The sequence below is a fragment of the Patella vulgata genome, chromosome 7 (genome assembly GCF_932274485.2).
Source record: "Patella vulgata chromosome 7, xgPatVulg1.2, whole genome shotgun sequence".
Lineage (NCBI taxonomy): Eukaryota > Metazoa > Mollusca > Gastropoda > Patellidae > Patella > Patella vulgata.
In genome coordinates this window covers 16,750,308-16,766,928 of record NC_065885.2, presented here as the reverse complement: position 1 = coordinate 16,766,928, position 16,621 = coordinate 16,750,308, and the positions used below count along the sequence as shown (strand labels likewise).

The following is a 16,621-nucleotide window of genomic DNA, read 5'->3' as shown; positions in this document are numbered from 1 at the left end:
TACTCGTATGCATAAACATGAAATATCTGCTTTTTTTGCTTTTTTTCAAGAAAAAAAAAAGTTATAAAAAAGAACGATGCATGCAATTATTAATTTTGATCAAATGTCCAAATAATCTTTAAAACATTGTTCATCGATATAAAAAAAATTGCAACAAAATAACATTACATATTGATAATAAAATTTTTATCAAGCAGCTTTTGGTAAACTTTATTACTCCAAATAAATTATTTGTTTGAAAATAAAATTTATGTTTGTCATCTTGAAAACTAGTCTCAAATTACTGGTGTCCTCTTAATGCAGACATTTTTACAACGAAATAACTTTATTAATGACATTTATATCTTCTCTTATTTCACTTTATTTTCAAATTACTGGTATCCACAAAAAAAAAATAAGGGAAAATATGTTATCTGGTGATAAGAGAGTGAAAAATATGAATATATGCTGATGGTTTTTGGTGGTGTGACTCTATTTTAGTACTGTTAATAAGTTGATAGATTTGGAGTGTTTTGAGGATATTAGGTTATATTTAGAGCAGAGTCCTGCTTATATTTTTGGCGAGATAACACCATAAATATACAATAAATATATCTTTCTTGGCCTCTGCCCAAATTCCAAAGGTGCTTAAATTTTATCTGATACAAATAAATTACTTTAGATACTGACAAATTTACATAAAATTTTCCAGAGATTTAGGGTCTTTTTCATAGGTATATTTCACTCATCTCAGGTTAGCATGATTACACAATAACCTGATCTACATTATCAAGTGGCAATTTTTATGAAATGATGACAAAAATATCTATTACAAATCTTTTCTTGTCTGGCTTTATTTATTGGTTTAATTTTATAGAATAAAGTGGTATATAGACATTTAAATTGTTTTGGAAAGACAAGTGTTGTTTTAGTCTATAGTGTGTGCACTAGTTCCATTCTCTGTGTATTCCCTCACACGTGTAACCATAGGAATACAAATTACCACATGTTAGTCTCAAAATGACCCTTGATGGTCACTACATTCTATTCCATTCTATTCTCCATGTAGTTGTGCAATTTATGGAAAAATGAAATGAGAGAGAGAAATGGGGTTTAACATCCACTTGACACAAACTAGGTCATTTTAGGACTAATATATGGAGGGAACCTGAGGACCCGGAGAAAACCCACAAGGTTGGACAGGCGACCCTACTCCTTGGCACGCGCTAACCATACGGCCATCTAACCCCCATGAAATGAAATGGGGGTTTAATGTCCCGAAAACGCCATGCAGTGTGGTATGAGGGCAATTTTGCCTCGACAGCAGCGCTACGGTCTACTCTTATATCGAATTCCAAAGAGATCTTTTACATGCATGCCAATGAGTACAGGGGACCATGGTTTTTTGTTGCATCCAAACGACTATACGTTGTCCCCTGTCAGTACCTCAGTCCTGTGTAACTGATAAGGAGGAACCACCCCTGAAAATCCCGATAAACTTTCCTGGCACACAGGAATCGAACACAGTGGCTCCCCTGGAAAAAGGACTTAATTTTATCTACTCCAAAATAAAAGAGTAGAATTTTTAGAAACTTATTTATTACAAAACTAGAAAAAAATGTTTATACATGTATGGGACAACAATCACTGGTTTATTATGTGTAAGCACAACATTTCAACATAGAACTAGAATAGCATTCTAAGTCTTTGGTTTCAATAAGTATTCAAATATTTATAATATAAAAGAACCTTAGTACCAATGTTTGGTTAAATTCAGTTCCAAATTCAAAAGTTTATGTAACCCCAAATTAGTATGATAGAGAAATACTCTTAAAGATAATCTGAAAACTGAAGAAGAACTCTCAAGTCTGTGCTGTAATTAGGGTTTAATTTTTTTTTTAAATAAAGTATTTTAACTTTTCTAAGTATTTATTCTGATTTCAAGTTACAACAAGAACTATGAGTATGTATTCTATTCGATATAATAATGCAATGTTATGAATATCACCTTGGTAATGTCAAAATACCAATGAAACTGTTGAATATGTAATATTAGGGTTACAACTCATAGTTCACAGAATTTCTTACAAAAGATTTTTTTTTAGAGAATAAATTAATGCTTCATTATTTGGCTTGTTGCCATTTGGTTGAGTCACACAATTATGTATAAATATCCTTTATTAACAAATACTTATGTTATTTATCTAAAAATTGTTTTTTAAAAAGCAGTGGGGTAGTGTACTGTACAGAAGAATAATTTATAATAGATATAATACAAGCCTTATAAACATAGCTTGTAGGTAATAATATGTAACCATTAGCAATTCTAACAATTAAACAACTTTAGTTATTATACCAATAACTTGCTGTAAAGAACATTTAATGACTAATTGTTGTGAACCTTTATTTATGATTTTCAAAAGCATGTTTACTTAATAAAATAAATTCTCCTATCGAATTTAAACTGAATAGCTTCATTACTTAATAATTTGTAGTAAAGTCAGTTCTGCATATCAAATATAGTATATTATGTGAATAGAGCTGCATTATGTACTTTGTGCTTGAAATACTGAATTTCTGATTTATAAGTAGAATTACAAACAAGTTTTGGCTTGCAATGTTACATTCAGTATTGTATTCAAACCATGATTTTTTTTTTTATAAACTTTGTATAAAAAGGGTATGTAAACACATGTATGTAATGATAAGAGAACTGAGGTTGTTTCTTGCCTGTATGATATTCATATTTTCTTCAGTCTGATGTGTGGGCATTGGGTGGCCGAATGGTTAGCGCATGCGCATGAAATCATAAGGTCTGTCATTGAATCAAGTGGCATGGTTTCGATTCCTCGCTTCTACTTGACAAGGAGTAACGCTGCCTGTCCAACCTCGTGGGTTTCCTCCAGGTCCAACGGTTTCCTCCCACTTCCCACTGCTAAAGACACCTGCATGCAAGCAGTTATTGAAATAAAATTTTACCCATTTGTTAGTCCTGAAATGGCCTAGTTTGTGTCGAGTGGACGTTAAACTGCATTTCTCTCTCTCTCTCATCTGCATGGTTGCCGTTCATAGTGAATTGAAGGAAGTACCAACTGCATTTAAAGCTACATTGTCCCGAAAGTATTTATCGGCTGGATATATCCAATAAAAGTATGACAAATTTGGTAAATATGGAAAGTATAGACATGGCCTCTTAACATCAGTTTATTTAGAGCTTGAGGAATCTCCCCACAAACACAATTTAAGCTACTTCAGAAAAAAAGTTCAGGGCACAGGTTTCCCCGACCTATTTCACAACTCCGGCGCTCAATATCCAGTTTGTGTAAAATTTAATACCATGAAGGCAATTTCCCTTTAGTGTAATAACTCCATCCCCGTCATTATTTTATATAAGCTTATTATATAACCCATTTAAATTTATTCTTTACATTTTAAGACATTTATTGCCAAAAAGTGAATCCAATTTGGGTTGTGAGACAGGGCATTCCACATTTATGATGAAAAATGTAAACCTTGCCACAAGATCATTTGTAGGTCAAAGACCTTTTAATATTCCATCATATTTGTTTTCTTTGGTTTATTTTACTTGCATAACCTGAGTGTCATGTTTTATTCTTCAGTATACATAAACACCAAATCTTTTTATACTGGAAATTAACTGGGGTTTTATTAGGCGACTTTCAACAGCTACAAAATATTTTATATTTAGGTGGTTAACTTATAAAATAGGATTTTAAAAAGTTGTTGTTACATGATATGCACCTTAGAGGATAAGCCAACCCCAATAAGTATAGACCTAGAAAATCATCCTATGACAGCAACTCGATTTTTGTATGGCTCTTGTATTTAGTTCCTCTAATTATGTGTCTTCCAGTAATCTATCTTCACAGATACTTTTGTTAACAAATTAGGTAATATGCATCTTAAGAGGAAGAGAAAACTGTGATGAAACACAGGATTCAGCTTGTTTGAGCCTGCACAATTATCTTGTGATTTGCAACCAGACATTTATTTTTTGACTTTTATATCTTGTTAGGTGATAAATTAAGCAATATGCACCTTGGAGGAAGAGAAAACTGTGATGAAATACAGGATTCAACTTGTTTTGACTTACACAATCATCTTGTGATTGGCAACCTGACAATTTTTTTATGGCTTTTTTTATCTTGTTCCTCTAATTAAGTGTTTTCAGTAATCTATCTTCATGGATGATTTTGTTAAGAAATTATAAATGGGTGACATCAATTCATTATATCCTACATGTACTTATATGTTTGCTGTTAATTTTTACAGGTTATAAATCAAGTGCCAAACCATTATCTAGTCCCTCCTTTACCAAAGTTTCCTCATCTAAACTACCAGGATTAAAATCACTCGGCTCATCTAAAACACTTTTACCAGATTATACCAAATATTTAAAAAGGTAATTTATACAAACATTTCTAGCTTTATTACTCGACAGGGTCGTTAAGAATGATTTAAAAGTTGTGTTGCAATTAGATTAAAATATCTTATCCTCAAAGTATTTAATACATCCGCAATTTTATATATTGAGGATTTACCTTGAGTCCTTGACCAATCCAGTTTCAAATTTTTATCAAGATCATGAAAATAAATTCTATTATTTGACAACTTAATTAACTTGATAAGTTAATACATTAATAAAATTCTGACAGTTTCAATCCATCTGTTGGAATCACCTGAAAGAAAACAAATCAAAACATTCATTTTGGAGGAAATTAAATGGCAGTCATTTTGTCAATAATAATAGCATGGACATGTTTAAAAAGTTTGTAAATATTCTGGGAGAATCTTTGCACAAATTTCTAGCCCATTAATAACCTGTTTGAGTAGGGTGTATTGATTTGAAATTGATGTTGGTATATTTTGAATGTTTTTTTTTATATAAATATAGATTCAGTAATGGAACTCAATGTGGTGGAAGTCATTGTAAAGAACTTGGTTATAGAGAACATTATCATTGTCTCGACTGTTGTAAAGTAAGTTACACTTATTATCTCCCTTTGGTTCATTATTTTAAAAAATGGGCAATGAATGTTTGATGATATATAAGTATTTTTGGGCATGGTAAAATAATCAGACATACCATACAGTAAGACTTCACCTTTATAAGGTTTGTTTCAATTTAATGGTTGCTAAACCTCTTTGATGGGTGCATTATGTAAGATTTAAATAAAGAGCTGGCTGGACGTTCTTGCTATAATAGTTCAAAAATAGATAATGAATATATTGAAAATTTCATTCAAATTACTTTATTCTGAGCAAAGTTATGACTATTTGAAGATAATAGCTTAGATCATTCATTATCATAGCAACGGTACTTAAAAACTGACACTTAGCCTTGATCGTCCATTTTAATTTTAGAATTTTAAATCCTGCAGATGTTTAAATCCATTTTAAATCTCAGCCATGCGATGGTCTAGAGAGTTGATTATAGGCTTATGTTAAACATGCATTATGCAAGAGCTTAATCTGCCTATTGCAGGTCTTTTGTTAGGCCTTTTGTTATCTAAAGTATTAATTAAACATTAATTAACTTATCCAGACCATAATCAACTCTCGATATAGCCTCCGATATTTAGTGGATTTGAATACATTTTGTCAAGGATAATTTAAGGTAAAAATGGATAATCTAGACTTATTATTGCACCAAAGTTAGTAATGACATTGGAGACAAGCCAAAAATTGAATCACTAATATCTCAGTTCAAAGTGGAGCAATTTAACTGAAATTCTCAGCATATTCTGTTTTCATTATCTATTTTTTAACTAGAATAGCAAGAACTGTCAGCTCTTTATCTAATCTTACCTAATGCCCTTTAATAAATGTCTAAATAATAATTTATATAACAATTGAATCAAAAAGAAAGACCTGCAATACGCAGATTAAGCTGTTGCATAATGCATCTTTAAATTGAATCGAATTGAATCTTTAAAGAGATCTAGCAACAACATGACTCCCAACAAACACCATAGGGATCTCTCTAGAACATGTATAGTCGCAGAACCCCAACTGTTTATCTTGAATTCTGATTTTACTATTGGAATGTTCCAAGTCATCTTTTGAATTTTGGGCTTATTTTGCAGACATTTTCAGATTTCAAGAAATTGTGCCCCTTTTAAATCTATTTTCTTGTCCTCCTGATTTATATTTGAATACGAGATAATGTCGTTAATTTGATATTATAAACTACAGGATCAACTGATCAAACTCAAATATTTTAATCCACAAATTGACATTGAATAACGGATGCAAAAAAAAAAATCTGTTCGTTTAGCCTTGACAAACTATTTGAATATTACTGTGTGAGTACTACTAACATCCACAAAATATCATGGTGGTTTGATCTGTTGAAAAAATCTCCTGACAGTTTGACTAGCTTTGGATGATATTTTGTTTTTTTAGACAATATTTTATCATTTGTGCATGATTGATTAGTTAGAAATAAGGTCCTAGCAATGAAAATAACAATAACATGTAGCATGCAATTCATAGTAATCTGCTTTAAGTGCTTTTTAGCTGAAGTTGAGTGCTTAGTATTTAGTCGCAAGCTTATAGAAAGCAATTAAATAATTTGATTTTACATCATCAGGTTTATGTTAAAAAGGAAGAAATGGTTCGACATTTTAAATGGCATAAAAAACGGGAAGAGTCTCTCCAACATGGGTTTATGCGTTATAGTCCTATGGATAACTGTCAGTCTAAATTTGGTATTTGTACTCATAATGGTCGACAAACTCATTACCACTGTCTTCAGGTTCGTTTGACCTTTGTATTGTGTTATGACGAGATTCTATTGTAATGATATGGTGTATTTAAGTTATTGGAGAAGTGGTTGATATTATTGTCTTCATCTCTAACTGACCATCCATACTTTCTTGACACAGGTAATGGTGATCCCATTTATATGGAGGGTTTTCACAAAAGTGGTTCGAGACGAAATATTATATTTCTTACTCATCAATACAGAATTCACCTCCTCGTAAATTTTCCCTAATTTTTTCGCAATAAGGGTAAAAGATGATCCTTGTCAACATAATATTTGTTGTATGAGTTTACTTCAAAACTTCTGGCCCCTGCCCCAAAATTCTTAGAAACACTCTAAAAGAGAAGGACAAATCAAGTTTAAGAAACTTATTTCGACACACTCCATAAAACTTCTGGTTGGCATTTTGATATGGGAAATCATCAGGCGAGAGTTAATTTAAGGTGCAGTGTTGATAAACAGGTTATTATGTATTTATTTTACTAATTTTAACATACTTATATTTTGTTTTATTTATAGAATGGCTGTGATAAGGTATATATTAGTACTTCGGATGTTCAGATGCATGCTAACTATCATCGTAAAGATTCAGCCATTATTCTGGAAGGTTTCCAACGATTCCGTGCAACCGAAGATTGTGGTACTCCATCTTGTCAGTTTTATGGACAACGAACAACACATTTTCACTGTCGACGTGCAACATGTAACTTTACCTTTAAAAACAAAGCTGACATGGGTAAGTTTTAGTCCCCACCTTTCAGAAAAATCAATTTTATCGCACAATTTTACACATAATGTCCTTTTACTTGATCTGAAATTTTGCATTTCTTCTTATTGATTAATATTGATTTTTTCAAAAGATAGTAAATAAACATTGTAAATTTTACCTGCACTACTTATAATCAGCAATTGAAATTTCTGATTAATCTAGTGTGCCTGTGTCACGCCCACCCCCCACCCCCCCACACACTTCCCTGGACAATAATTTGCCCTCTTGTCTTTGAATTTGCAAAGAGAGGTTGATTTGTCCCTCTGGTATAATTTCCTATCTGTTTAATTGAATTATTTTTATTGACTTATTCAGAGAAACACAAGACATACCATCAGAAGGATGAAATATTATCTAAAGATGGATTTAAAAAATTTATGAAATATGAGAGTTGTATGTTTAAAAATTGTAAATATACAAAGATCAGCAACCATATACACTGTATTAGACCAGGTAAGTTGATATTAGAAATAGGGAGATTGGGTGGCGGAGTAGTCCATATCATAATTCCGTCAATGATTCAGGTGCCATGGTTTTGATTTCACACTTTTATGTGATAAGGAATATGGTCACCTGCCTAACCTCATGGGTTTTTCTCTGGCTTCCCTGGTTTCTTCTTACTGCTAAATACACCTGCTCGCAAGTCAATTATTGAAATACCATGTGTTAGTCCCAAAATAACCTGGTAGGTCAATCCACATTTCTGTCTTATGCGGTCTTATAAATGTTACGTGATATCATATGTTCAATTTAAATGAATTATTTATTTTGTCCGATTTTAGTATTATTTTGTTTCCATTTTTTGATCCAAGGGGAGATAAGAAAATTGGAGTTATCTCCCTTGATCAAATTAAAATTGTCTATAAAGTTATGGTTGGAATGAATTCTATTTTCAGGTTGTGATTATGTCCTACATTCCACTGCTCAACTTTATTCACACAAACGAAAGCATGAAAGGCGAGAGTTTGAAAGTGCTTATCAAAGTTTTCGCACCACTCAGCGTAATGGTCCTGTAATAAAACAGTCACTCAGTCAAGGTCAGACAGGTCAACTTGTGACCACTAGACCTGTCACTGTTAGCAGTACTGCTCCACGATCTGTTGTACAGACTGTGACCACAATGTCCCTACCTGTTACAATTAGTCCTTTACAACCCATTTTCCAACAGTCATCCACCGAGGAAGGAGATTCACCATCAAGGGAGACAACTGAAGAAGAAGATAATGAAGAGGAGGAGGAGACAGAAGAGAAGTCTGTTTTGAAGAATTATTCTGATGAACTGACTGGTGAAAAATTAAACGATTCCCTTACTTTACCCATTCCAAAACTTGAAGTTAAATCAGACCTAACACACAAGAATAGTTTGAAGACATTGACACCCACTCCACAGAAAGATAGTCTCACTTTTTCACCAGATGTTGGTCGTCCATTAATAGATCGCAGAGATAAAGATGATTCCTGGAAAAATTATCTTATAAGGTACAAACTATAATTTTATCTTGTAATTTAACAATGCTTTCTAAAGTCTGTGGAGGGGGTGGCGAATGGTTAGCACGTGCATGCTGTCAATGAGTCAACTGGCCTGGTTTTGATTCCCCAGTTGTATGTGACAAGAAAGAGGGTCGCCTGTCCATCCTTGTGGGGTTTCTCCGGGTCTTCGATAACCTCTCGATGCTAAAGACCCCTGTGTGCAAGCAAAATATTGAAATAAAATTAAACCATACGTTAGTCCCAAAATGATACAGTTTGTGTCGAGTGGAGTGGACGTTAAAACCCATTTCTCTCGCTCTCTCTCTGAAACATTGTTTTGACAAGACAATAACTTGTAACCAGTTATGATGTGTTGTATATTAAATCACCATGTTTATTATATATTACAGATATACAGCTAATGATCCATGTAATTCTCGATGTGTTTTACTCTATAAAGATCATTATCACTGTCATGTTGAGGGATGTAATCATTTATTCCGTGGTAAAGATGGAGTCAGAGAACATTCAAAGTGAGTCTGATTGTCTGATTGAAAGAATTAAATTCCAGAGTGATTAATCAGGTTCTTCATACAGACTTCCCAATCACAATGAGTTGAAAGAGATCCTGGGTTCGATCACTTTTTGGCCAAGAAAGATCATCAGCATTTTCCCGGGCTGATTTCTCCCTGCAGTGGTGCAGGATGAGGAACAGGAAAAGCTGTTTAGTGGTCATATAAGACCAAGTTGCTGCTTATTCCATTAGCAGAACATGAACGACTGACACCTGGATATCAAAATAGGAGCTTAATGTAGCACTGCTGTCCAGGCAAAATTTCCCTCCCTTCTTTTGCTGATGAGTGGAAAAAAATAGGATGTTAAACACCATTTTGCTTGATAATAGGATCATTATCCATATTTTAGACAAATATTTGACTTCGAACAAGATTTTTAAGATCATCAGGCCCTATCTCATGTCAGTTTATTTTAAAATATTGGTTATATTTTTCAGATTTCACGAACAACAAGATCGTATTAGTCCACTGGTTTATGAATCATTTGATACTGATGAAGATTGTTCACGTACTGAGTGTCAGTTTAACGGCAATAAAAAACATCATCATTGTAATTGGGTAAATATATTTAGTATTTATTATTGGTTGTTTATGAACCAATCAAAATTGAGAACACAACCTGACCGTTACTTGGCATCCATTTCAAAATATTTGTCTGGTAGTCTATTTTTTTAAGAAATTCATTAGTTGTGTAATCTTTTAAAATATAATATTTTATGGCATATTAATGACTGACAGGTAGATTTATTAGCCAGTCAATTTCACTGACAGGTGGTAAAGACTTGTAAATATAATCAAAACAAAGCAAAAGTAAATTTTAAAAAGCATGGAAGTCGCTAATTGGTTAATCGAATGACTGACGTTATTGGGTCAAATGTCGCTTGCTTGGTACCTGATGTCATAGAATGTGAACTCCCACTATGACTTGTTAGATGTACATGTAGTGTAGGCCATCAAAAGTATAAAAACGAAACGAAATATAGATCTATATCTGAATTAGATTGCATAGATCTATATAAATTTACAGAGTTACAGAAAAAAATTGATTTTTTTCGCACATGAATTAATATAAGCCTAAAATAAATTGAGAAAATATAATAATTTTTGCTGTTTTTTTTATTTTTCAGTCTGGGTGTAACCATGTTATAGATGGGGAAAGTAATATGTTTGCTAGATTAGAACATTATAGAATCCACGAATATGCCAAGGTTTCAGCTGGTCGATCCTCACGCTCGTCAGGACTCGGTTCTCTTGATAAATTTGATGATGATCCATCCAAACGTAGACGAGGCAGACCACCAAAGTATCCACGTTCCATAATTCCTAGTGTGCCAAAGGTCAACCTCTCTGATGATGAAATAACAGATTCCGTACAACGATATCTTCATGGGGAAGTTGACGAAAGCAGTAAGGTATTTAACGGATTTCAGAAATTTGAAGAGAACGAAACTTGTCCCGATGATTTGTGTCTGTATGCTGGAAAAGATCATTATCATTGTGCCCGTAATCGTTGTTACCATGCCACGGACAGATTGGATGTTTTAAATCTCCATGCTAAAGATTTTCACAGCTTTGTCACTATTTTGGATGGATATGAATTCTTTGATCGAAATGTCAACTGTCGTAGAAATCATTGTCATAACAACAAAGCGAATCGTCATTTCCATTGTACGCGACCCGGCTGTGATTACTCGTTCGTCCGTCACAGTACAATGACTCAACATGAAAAGAAACACAACCAAGCTCACACAACGGATAGCGATAAAATTTCCCCACCACTCAAGAAAACAACGAACTTTGTCCCAATCGTTCCTGCAACTCCTGCATCCATCGAATTAAGAAATAAAAATATTGTAAAATCTGCTGGTACTTTTTATCCCTTGTCGGGTCTTAACAACACTACCTTTGTATCCGTATCGCTACCCAACATGATATCTGTTGGACAACCAAACTTTGTGACGTCAACTCTTCTCTCTCCATCATCAAGTGCTGCTACTCTTTTCCCGATACAAGGATTAAGCCTTGTTCCTCAATTGATTGTTCCAACTTCACCAACCATGCAAACTCTTGTACCCATAACAGTGCCATCTACCGAGACCAACTCCAGTACTCTACCTGTTCTTTTACAGCAGCAGCAAGTAGAAGGAAACTCAGAAAACCCAGAATCCTCTTGGTCAAATCTCAGAAATACCATGCACTTTTCTAACAACCAGAACTGTTGTCGGCCATTTTGTAAATTGAAGAAGAAAGACCATTACCACTGTATTGAATGTAACCAGGCCTTCTCAGATCCTCTTCGACTTCGCACTCATATACAGAAACATGGCATCAAATTAAAACGAGGACCATCATCCACCAAAACTGATGGAGGTCTTGACCTGTCATCACCAGCCAAGCGGATCAGATGTTCAGAGACTGTTACAGAGCATGGCAACGGGCGCCAAGATGAAGCAGATTTGACCTCATCATCCTTGAACCTTGACCCTGCTGTGTTTTCTAGTATGTGGAGATCAGAGGAAATGTGTAATGAGAATAAGATCAAGTTGAAAAGAGAACCAGATGATAGTCTGACAAGTAACGACAGCGAGGTGTCCGATCATTCTAATGCTGACGACACTGACGGTTCTCCTTCTGATTTATCTAAATGGTCAGGACGAAAGAGGACAGCAACAAAACATGAAGATTTTATAGACAGTGATATCGTTGCTCCTAAAGTTCCGAAAATGTCGAGTCCAAGAATAAAACAGGAATTTGATAATATGCAAGAAGGATATTCGAGATATCGTTTCAATGAAGATTGTGAATATATGAAATGTGCATATAAACATAGTTCTACTCACTATCACTGTTTACGATCAGACTGTGGTTACGGTTTCAGTGACAGATCACGACTTATTCAACACACAATGAGACACGAAAGGATCGATAAAATTATGGGAGACGAATTCAGACAGTTCCGAGCTTCAGTTCATTGTACAAAAAACAATTGTGAATTTTCCGCTAAATCGTCACATTTTCACTGTCTCAAATGTCCCTTTTCTTGTGCCGATTCAAGCAAAGTTTCTGCTCATAGGAAACATCATCTAAAACTTGACAATATCAGTTCAAAAGGCTTCGTTAAGTATATTGGTAGTCAAGACTGTGAAGTTCCTTTTTGTGCTCATTCTAAAAAGCAAACCCACTATCACTGTACATTCCAAAATTGTAATCATGCTGTCTTAGGACCAGCACAAATGGCTCCCCACAAACTGAAACATTCCGTAAAGATAAAAGAGGAAAAACATTCATAACAATTTGTACATTCAAATTATTTTAAATTTAATACTTGTTGATTTTATTTATGGATTGTTTCATTCATGTTAGAAACAAAAAAATATTGTTTGTTTTTGAAAATTAATTTATTAATTGAATTAAAGGGATATCTTGCTGAAGAAAAAACAGACCGTTAATTTAAAATACAAAATGTTAGCGGTATGAATTTCCCCAAGAAAAAATGAAGCAGATTTGATTGTTCTAGAAAGGGTATCCATACCCTATCTCATGCACAACACCTAGCACTAGTTTGGCTAAATCGGCGATAGATTGGAATATTTAGAGAGAATTGACCATCGCCAGTTGAGACATTTCTTACCTTTCATGATAAGGTATATCTCAGTCTTTTTGCACGATGTTGATTAAATATCAAGATGGACATTTATTCATTTTCTCATCAACATTGCCCTTTATACATTAAAATGCTTTGTATTGAAACTGCTGTTAATTAGAATTATTTATGATAATTTAATCACCATTTAATGATGTATTAATAAGTAATTTACAAATCTCCTAGTATGTGAAATAGTATTATTATGCAATAAATTTGATAGTATATTTTTTACAAGTGAAAATTACATCACCTTAGTCCATGTAATAGAAATTATCTCCCTTTGTTAGTAATAAAAGTATAATTTTGTTATTAAGTCATCAATGTGTAAATATATTTTATAGTGATCACTTTAAAAATGCCCATTCCCACAGTATTCCATTCCCTGTTATCATTAAGGTTGTTAATTATTATTTATCTGTTTCTTTAATTATTATTTATACATTTCTAGCCTTTCAAAATTTTGATTTATATTTTAAATTTCAAAATCTTGAGCTGATTTGTCATTCCAGTCATGATAACATATACCAATACCTTAAATGTATATAAATAAATTTTATTTTTAAAAGTATAAAAAAATTATAGTAAAGAAGATTAAATATGTAAATTGTAAAGTAGCAAGAGATGTTAACACATGTTCTAGAATGAGTAGACATACTCTGCCTTGTACACAGCACACACCAGTATGCTCCAACGGCTATATGACGTCATCTTGAAAAACAAATATTCCTGCCACTGCACAATCTATGCAAATTCCCCTCCATTTTCTATAACTGAGCACATACAATCTATGTTAAATACAATACAATGGATTGTAGCCTATGTTCATATACATCTCCACAATGTCAAGGTACTGCAAGATATGTCTGATTGACTGTATTAGCCAAAACGTACCAAACACTGAGTTCAAAAATATTTTGGCAAGATCCAAGAAAAATCAAAAATTGTTCATGGTTTGTGACAAAACATGTGCCTTGGTCGGTACAGTTAATAAGCTTTACAGCTTCATAACCTGCAGGGGGTACAGTAGAGCCAGCTAATTTTGTCAAGGTATCAGACATGTTGTTTTTTCCTTGACATTATGAAGATAGTCCATCCATATACTGCTGATTTATTCTATAAAGACACAAGTTATATAGTTTATATATTGTTATCATTATACCTATATATTATCCAGTATTTATTACATTTCTTTATTCGTTATATAACCATCATAGATGTAGACTGCTGAAATAGTTACTTTTTTATTCTCTTATGCAATTCCATCCCGACCATAGAAAATACCAGTAGACCTAAGGCCCATCGGCTATTATAGTTGAACTCAAGTGGTTATAAATTTATCTGTTAAATGTTTATATTACCGTGATATTTTAGAATTTTTTAAACACTTGACATTCAGTGTTTATTATGAATTCTTCAAAACTTTATACTGTAATTTGACCTGCAATATTTCATTGGAGTTCTAATTAAAGCCCCTCATTGTCATTTGCATTATTCAGACAATATTTAATTTTTTACAGATTAATCCACACTAGAATCTGTTCAAATGGATTATTTAGAATTTTATTAAGAAAGCACATTAAAATGAGACGATCAAAAGATTTTAGCAAAAATTATAGATAGTGCTGATCTTATTTGACCATGTCCTGTTTATGTAATCTAAACAGGATGTCAAATGTTGACAAATTATATCCATCATACTGAACATTTTTAGGTGGAGACATTTTTAAGAAATTCAACTTTCACAATATTGTAGTTTGTAAAGGATTTAAAATCCATTAATCCGGTTTCCTCCCCTTGCTAAAGACCCCTACGCGCAAGCAAATTATGTAAATAAAGTTAATCCATATGTTAGTCCCGAAATGACCTAGTTTGTGTCGAGTGGACGTTAAACCCCATTTCTCTCTCTCTCTCTTAAAATCCATTAAATGATGATCAGAGATTTCAAGCTAAAGTAAGAGTGGTGATTACCGGTATTGTTCTTAAGACTAAGAGTCACAGAATATGTAGATAGTAGAAATGTGTAGAAAGTCATTATGCAATTATATACCGATTATACAAATACCCTCTTCTTTTCCATATATTGTGTTTGAAATTGATTTGAGTTTCTAATGTTGAGTTATTAAATTTAGGAAAATTATTGATAAGCTTTTTATTTTTGTTATTTATATATTTTGCTTGATATAATTATCACAAATTACTGCTGATGACTGTTTTATATTTGAGAATGATTTACAATTTAGTTGCCTTGATTTATACATGTAGTATTGGATAGCTGTTTAAATAGGTCTCAGACCTCTCCTTAATTCGCACCCTGTTGATATGTTACCGAGAGGGTTCAACTTATTAGTCCTGATTTATTATTAATTATTTATTACTGGTCACATTAAACTATATCATTTAGAGTTACTTGTTAATAAAAGAAATATACCTTCATGTAAATTGATTGTTTTTGTTATTGAGATGGGAATGCATGGATATATAAAATACTTGTACTCTTAATTGCATTGTAAGATACATGATCTGGAAATAATGATGCCACATGGAGCCGCTGCTTTATTAAAATTCTCCCATATTGAATTTATTAAAAGCAAATTGCTAAGATTTGTAGTAATTGCAGACACATAAAAATCTTTTAACATATAAAACTCTATGCTTACTTAGAGTTCCTAGGAGCCTGGTTTCCAAATTCCTTCTAGCAAGATGGCTGACCAGTACCTGTCTTTAATCAAATTATAAATAACCTTTGACAGAAGTTACATGTATGTAATGTCAGCATTGTACTTGGTTACTGAGAATGATTCGATACTGCAGAGGTGCTCTAGAGGCGATTTATGATCACAAGGCCTACAGGACTTAATTTTCATCACTTATACATAATGCAAGAGCTAAATCTGCCTATTATCAACTATACACTAAGTTTCATCACTCTCTATCAGATAGAATCAAAGTTATCTTGCCCCAAAGCATCGACCAATTAATTTGCTTAGCTTTAGCCCGAAATGTTAATCATTGAACTCAGTCAAGAAATTCACCTAATGAACATCTACATCAAGTTTAAACATTCTACCTCAATTAACACTAAGTTTCATCACTCTCTATCAGATAGAATCAAAGTTATCTTGCCCCAAAGCATCGACCAATGAATGTGCTTAGCTTTAGCCCGAAATGTTAATCATTGAACTCAGTCAAGAAATTCACCTAATGAACATCTACATCAAGTTTAAACATTCTACCTCAATTAACAGCAGAGTTGTTGTGTTCCAAAGTCTTGACCAATCAAATTGCTTATCGCTCCTTAGTCTAAGCAGAAAATTCTCATCACCGAAGGTAGTCAAGGTAATGATATAATGAATCTATACTCTGCGTTTCATCACTCTCATTTAATTAAAACTAAA

General features: G+C 33.0%; 1 protein-coding gene across 3 annotated transcripts in view; it reads left to right on the top strand.

The window, feature by feature from the left end:
• The window catches only part of LOC126828772 (zinc finger protein castor homolog 1), a 35,860-nt gene extending 20,201 nt beyond the window's left edge, over positions 1–15,659 (top strand). For all 3 annotated transcript variants that reach the window (XM_050558748.2, XM_050558745.2, XM_050558746.2), the window contains exons 3-11: positions 4,273–4,402; positions 4,895–4,979; positions 6,593–6,757; positions 7,286–7,502; positions 7,851–7,988; positions 8,432–9,014; positions 9,416–9,538; positions 10,018–10,138; positions 10,708–15,659. In XM_050558748.2, coding sequence (XP_050414705.1) covers positions 4,273–4,402; positions 4,895–4,979; positions 6,593–6,757; positions 7,286–7,502; positions 7,851–7,988; positions 8,432–9,014; positions 9,416–9,538; positions 10,018–10,138; positions 10,708–12,870 — 3,725 coding nt within the window. In that variant the 3' untranslated portion in view covers positions 12,871–15,659. The remainder of the gene's footprint in view (positions 1–4,272; positions 4,403–4,894; positions 4,980–6,592; positions 6,758–7,285; positions 7,503–7,850; positions 7,989–8,431; positions 9,015–9,415; positions 9,539–10,017; positions 10,139–10,707) is intronic.
• Positions 15,660–16,621: the final 962 nt, after the last annotated feature.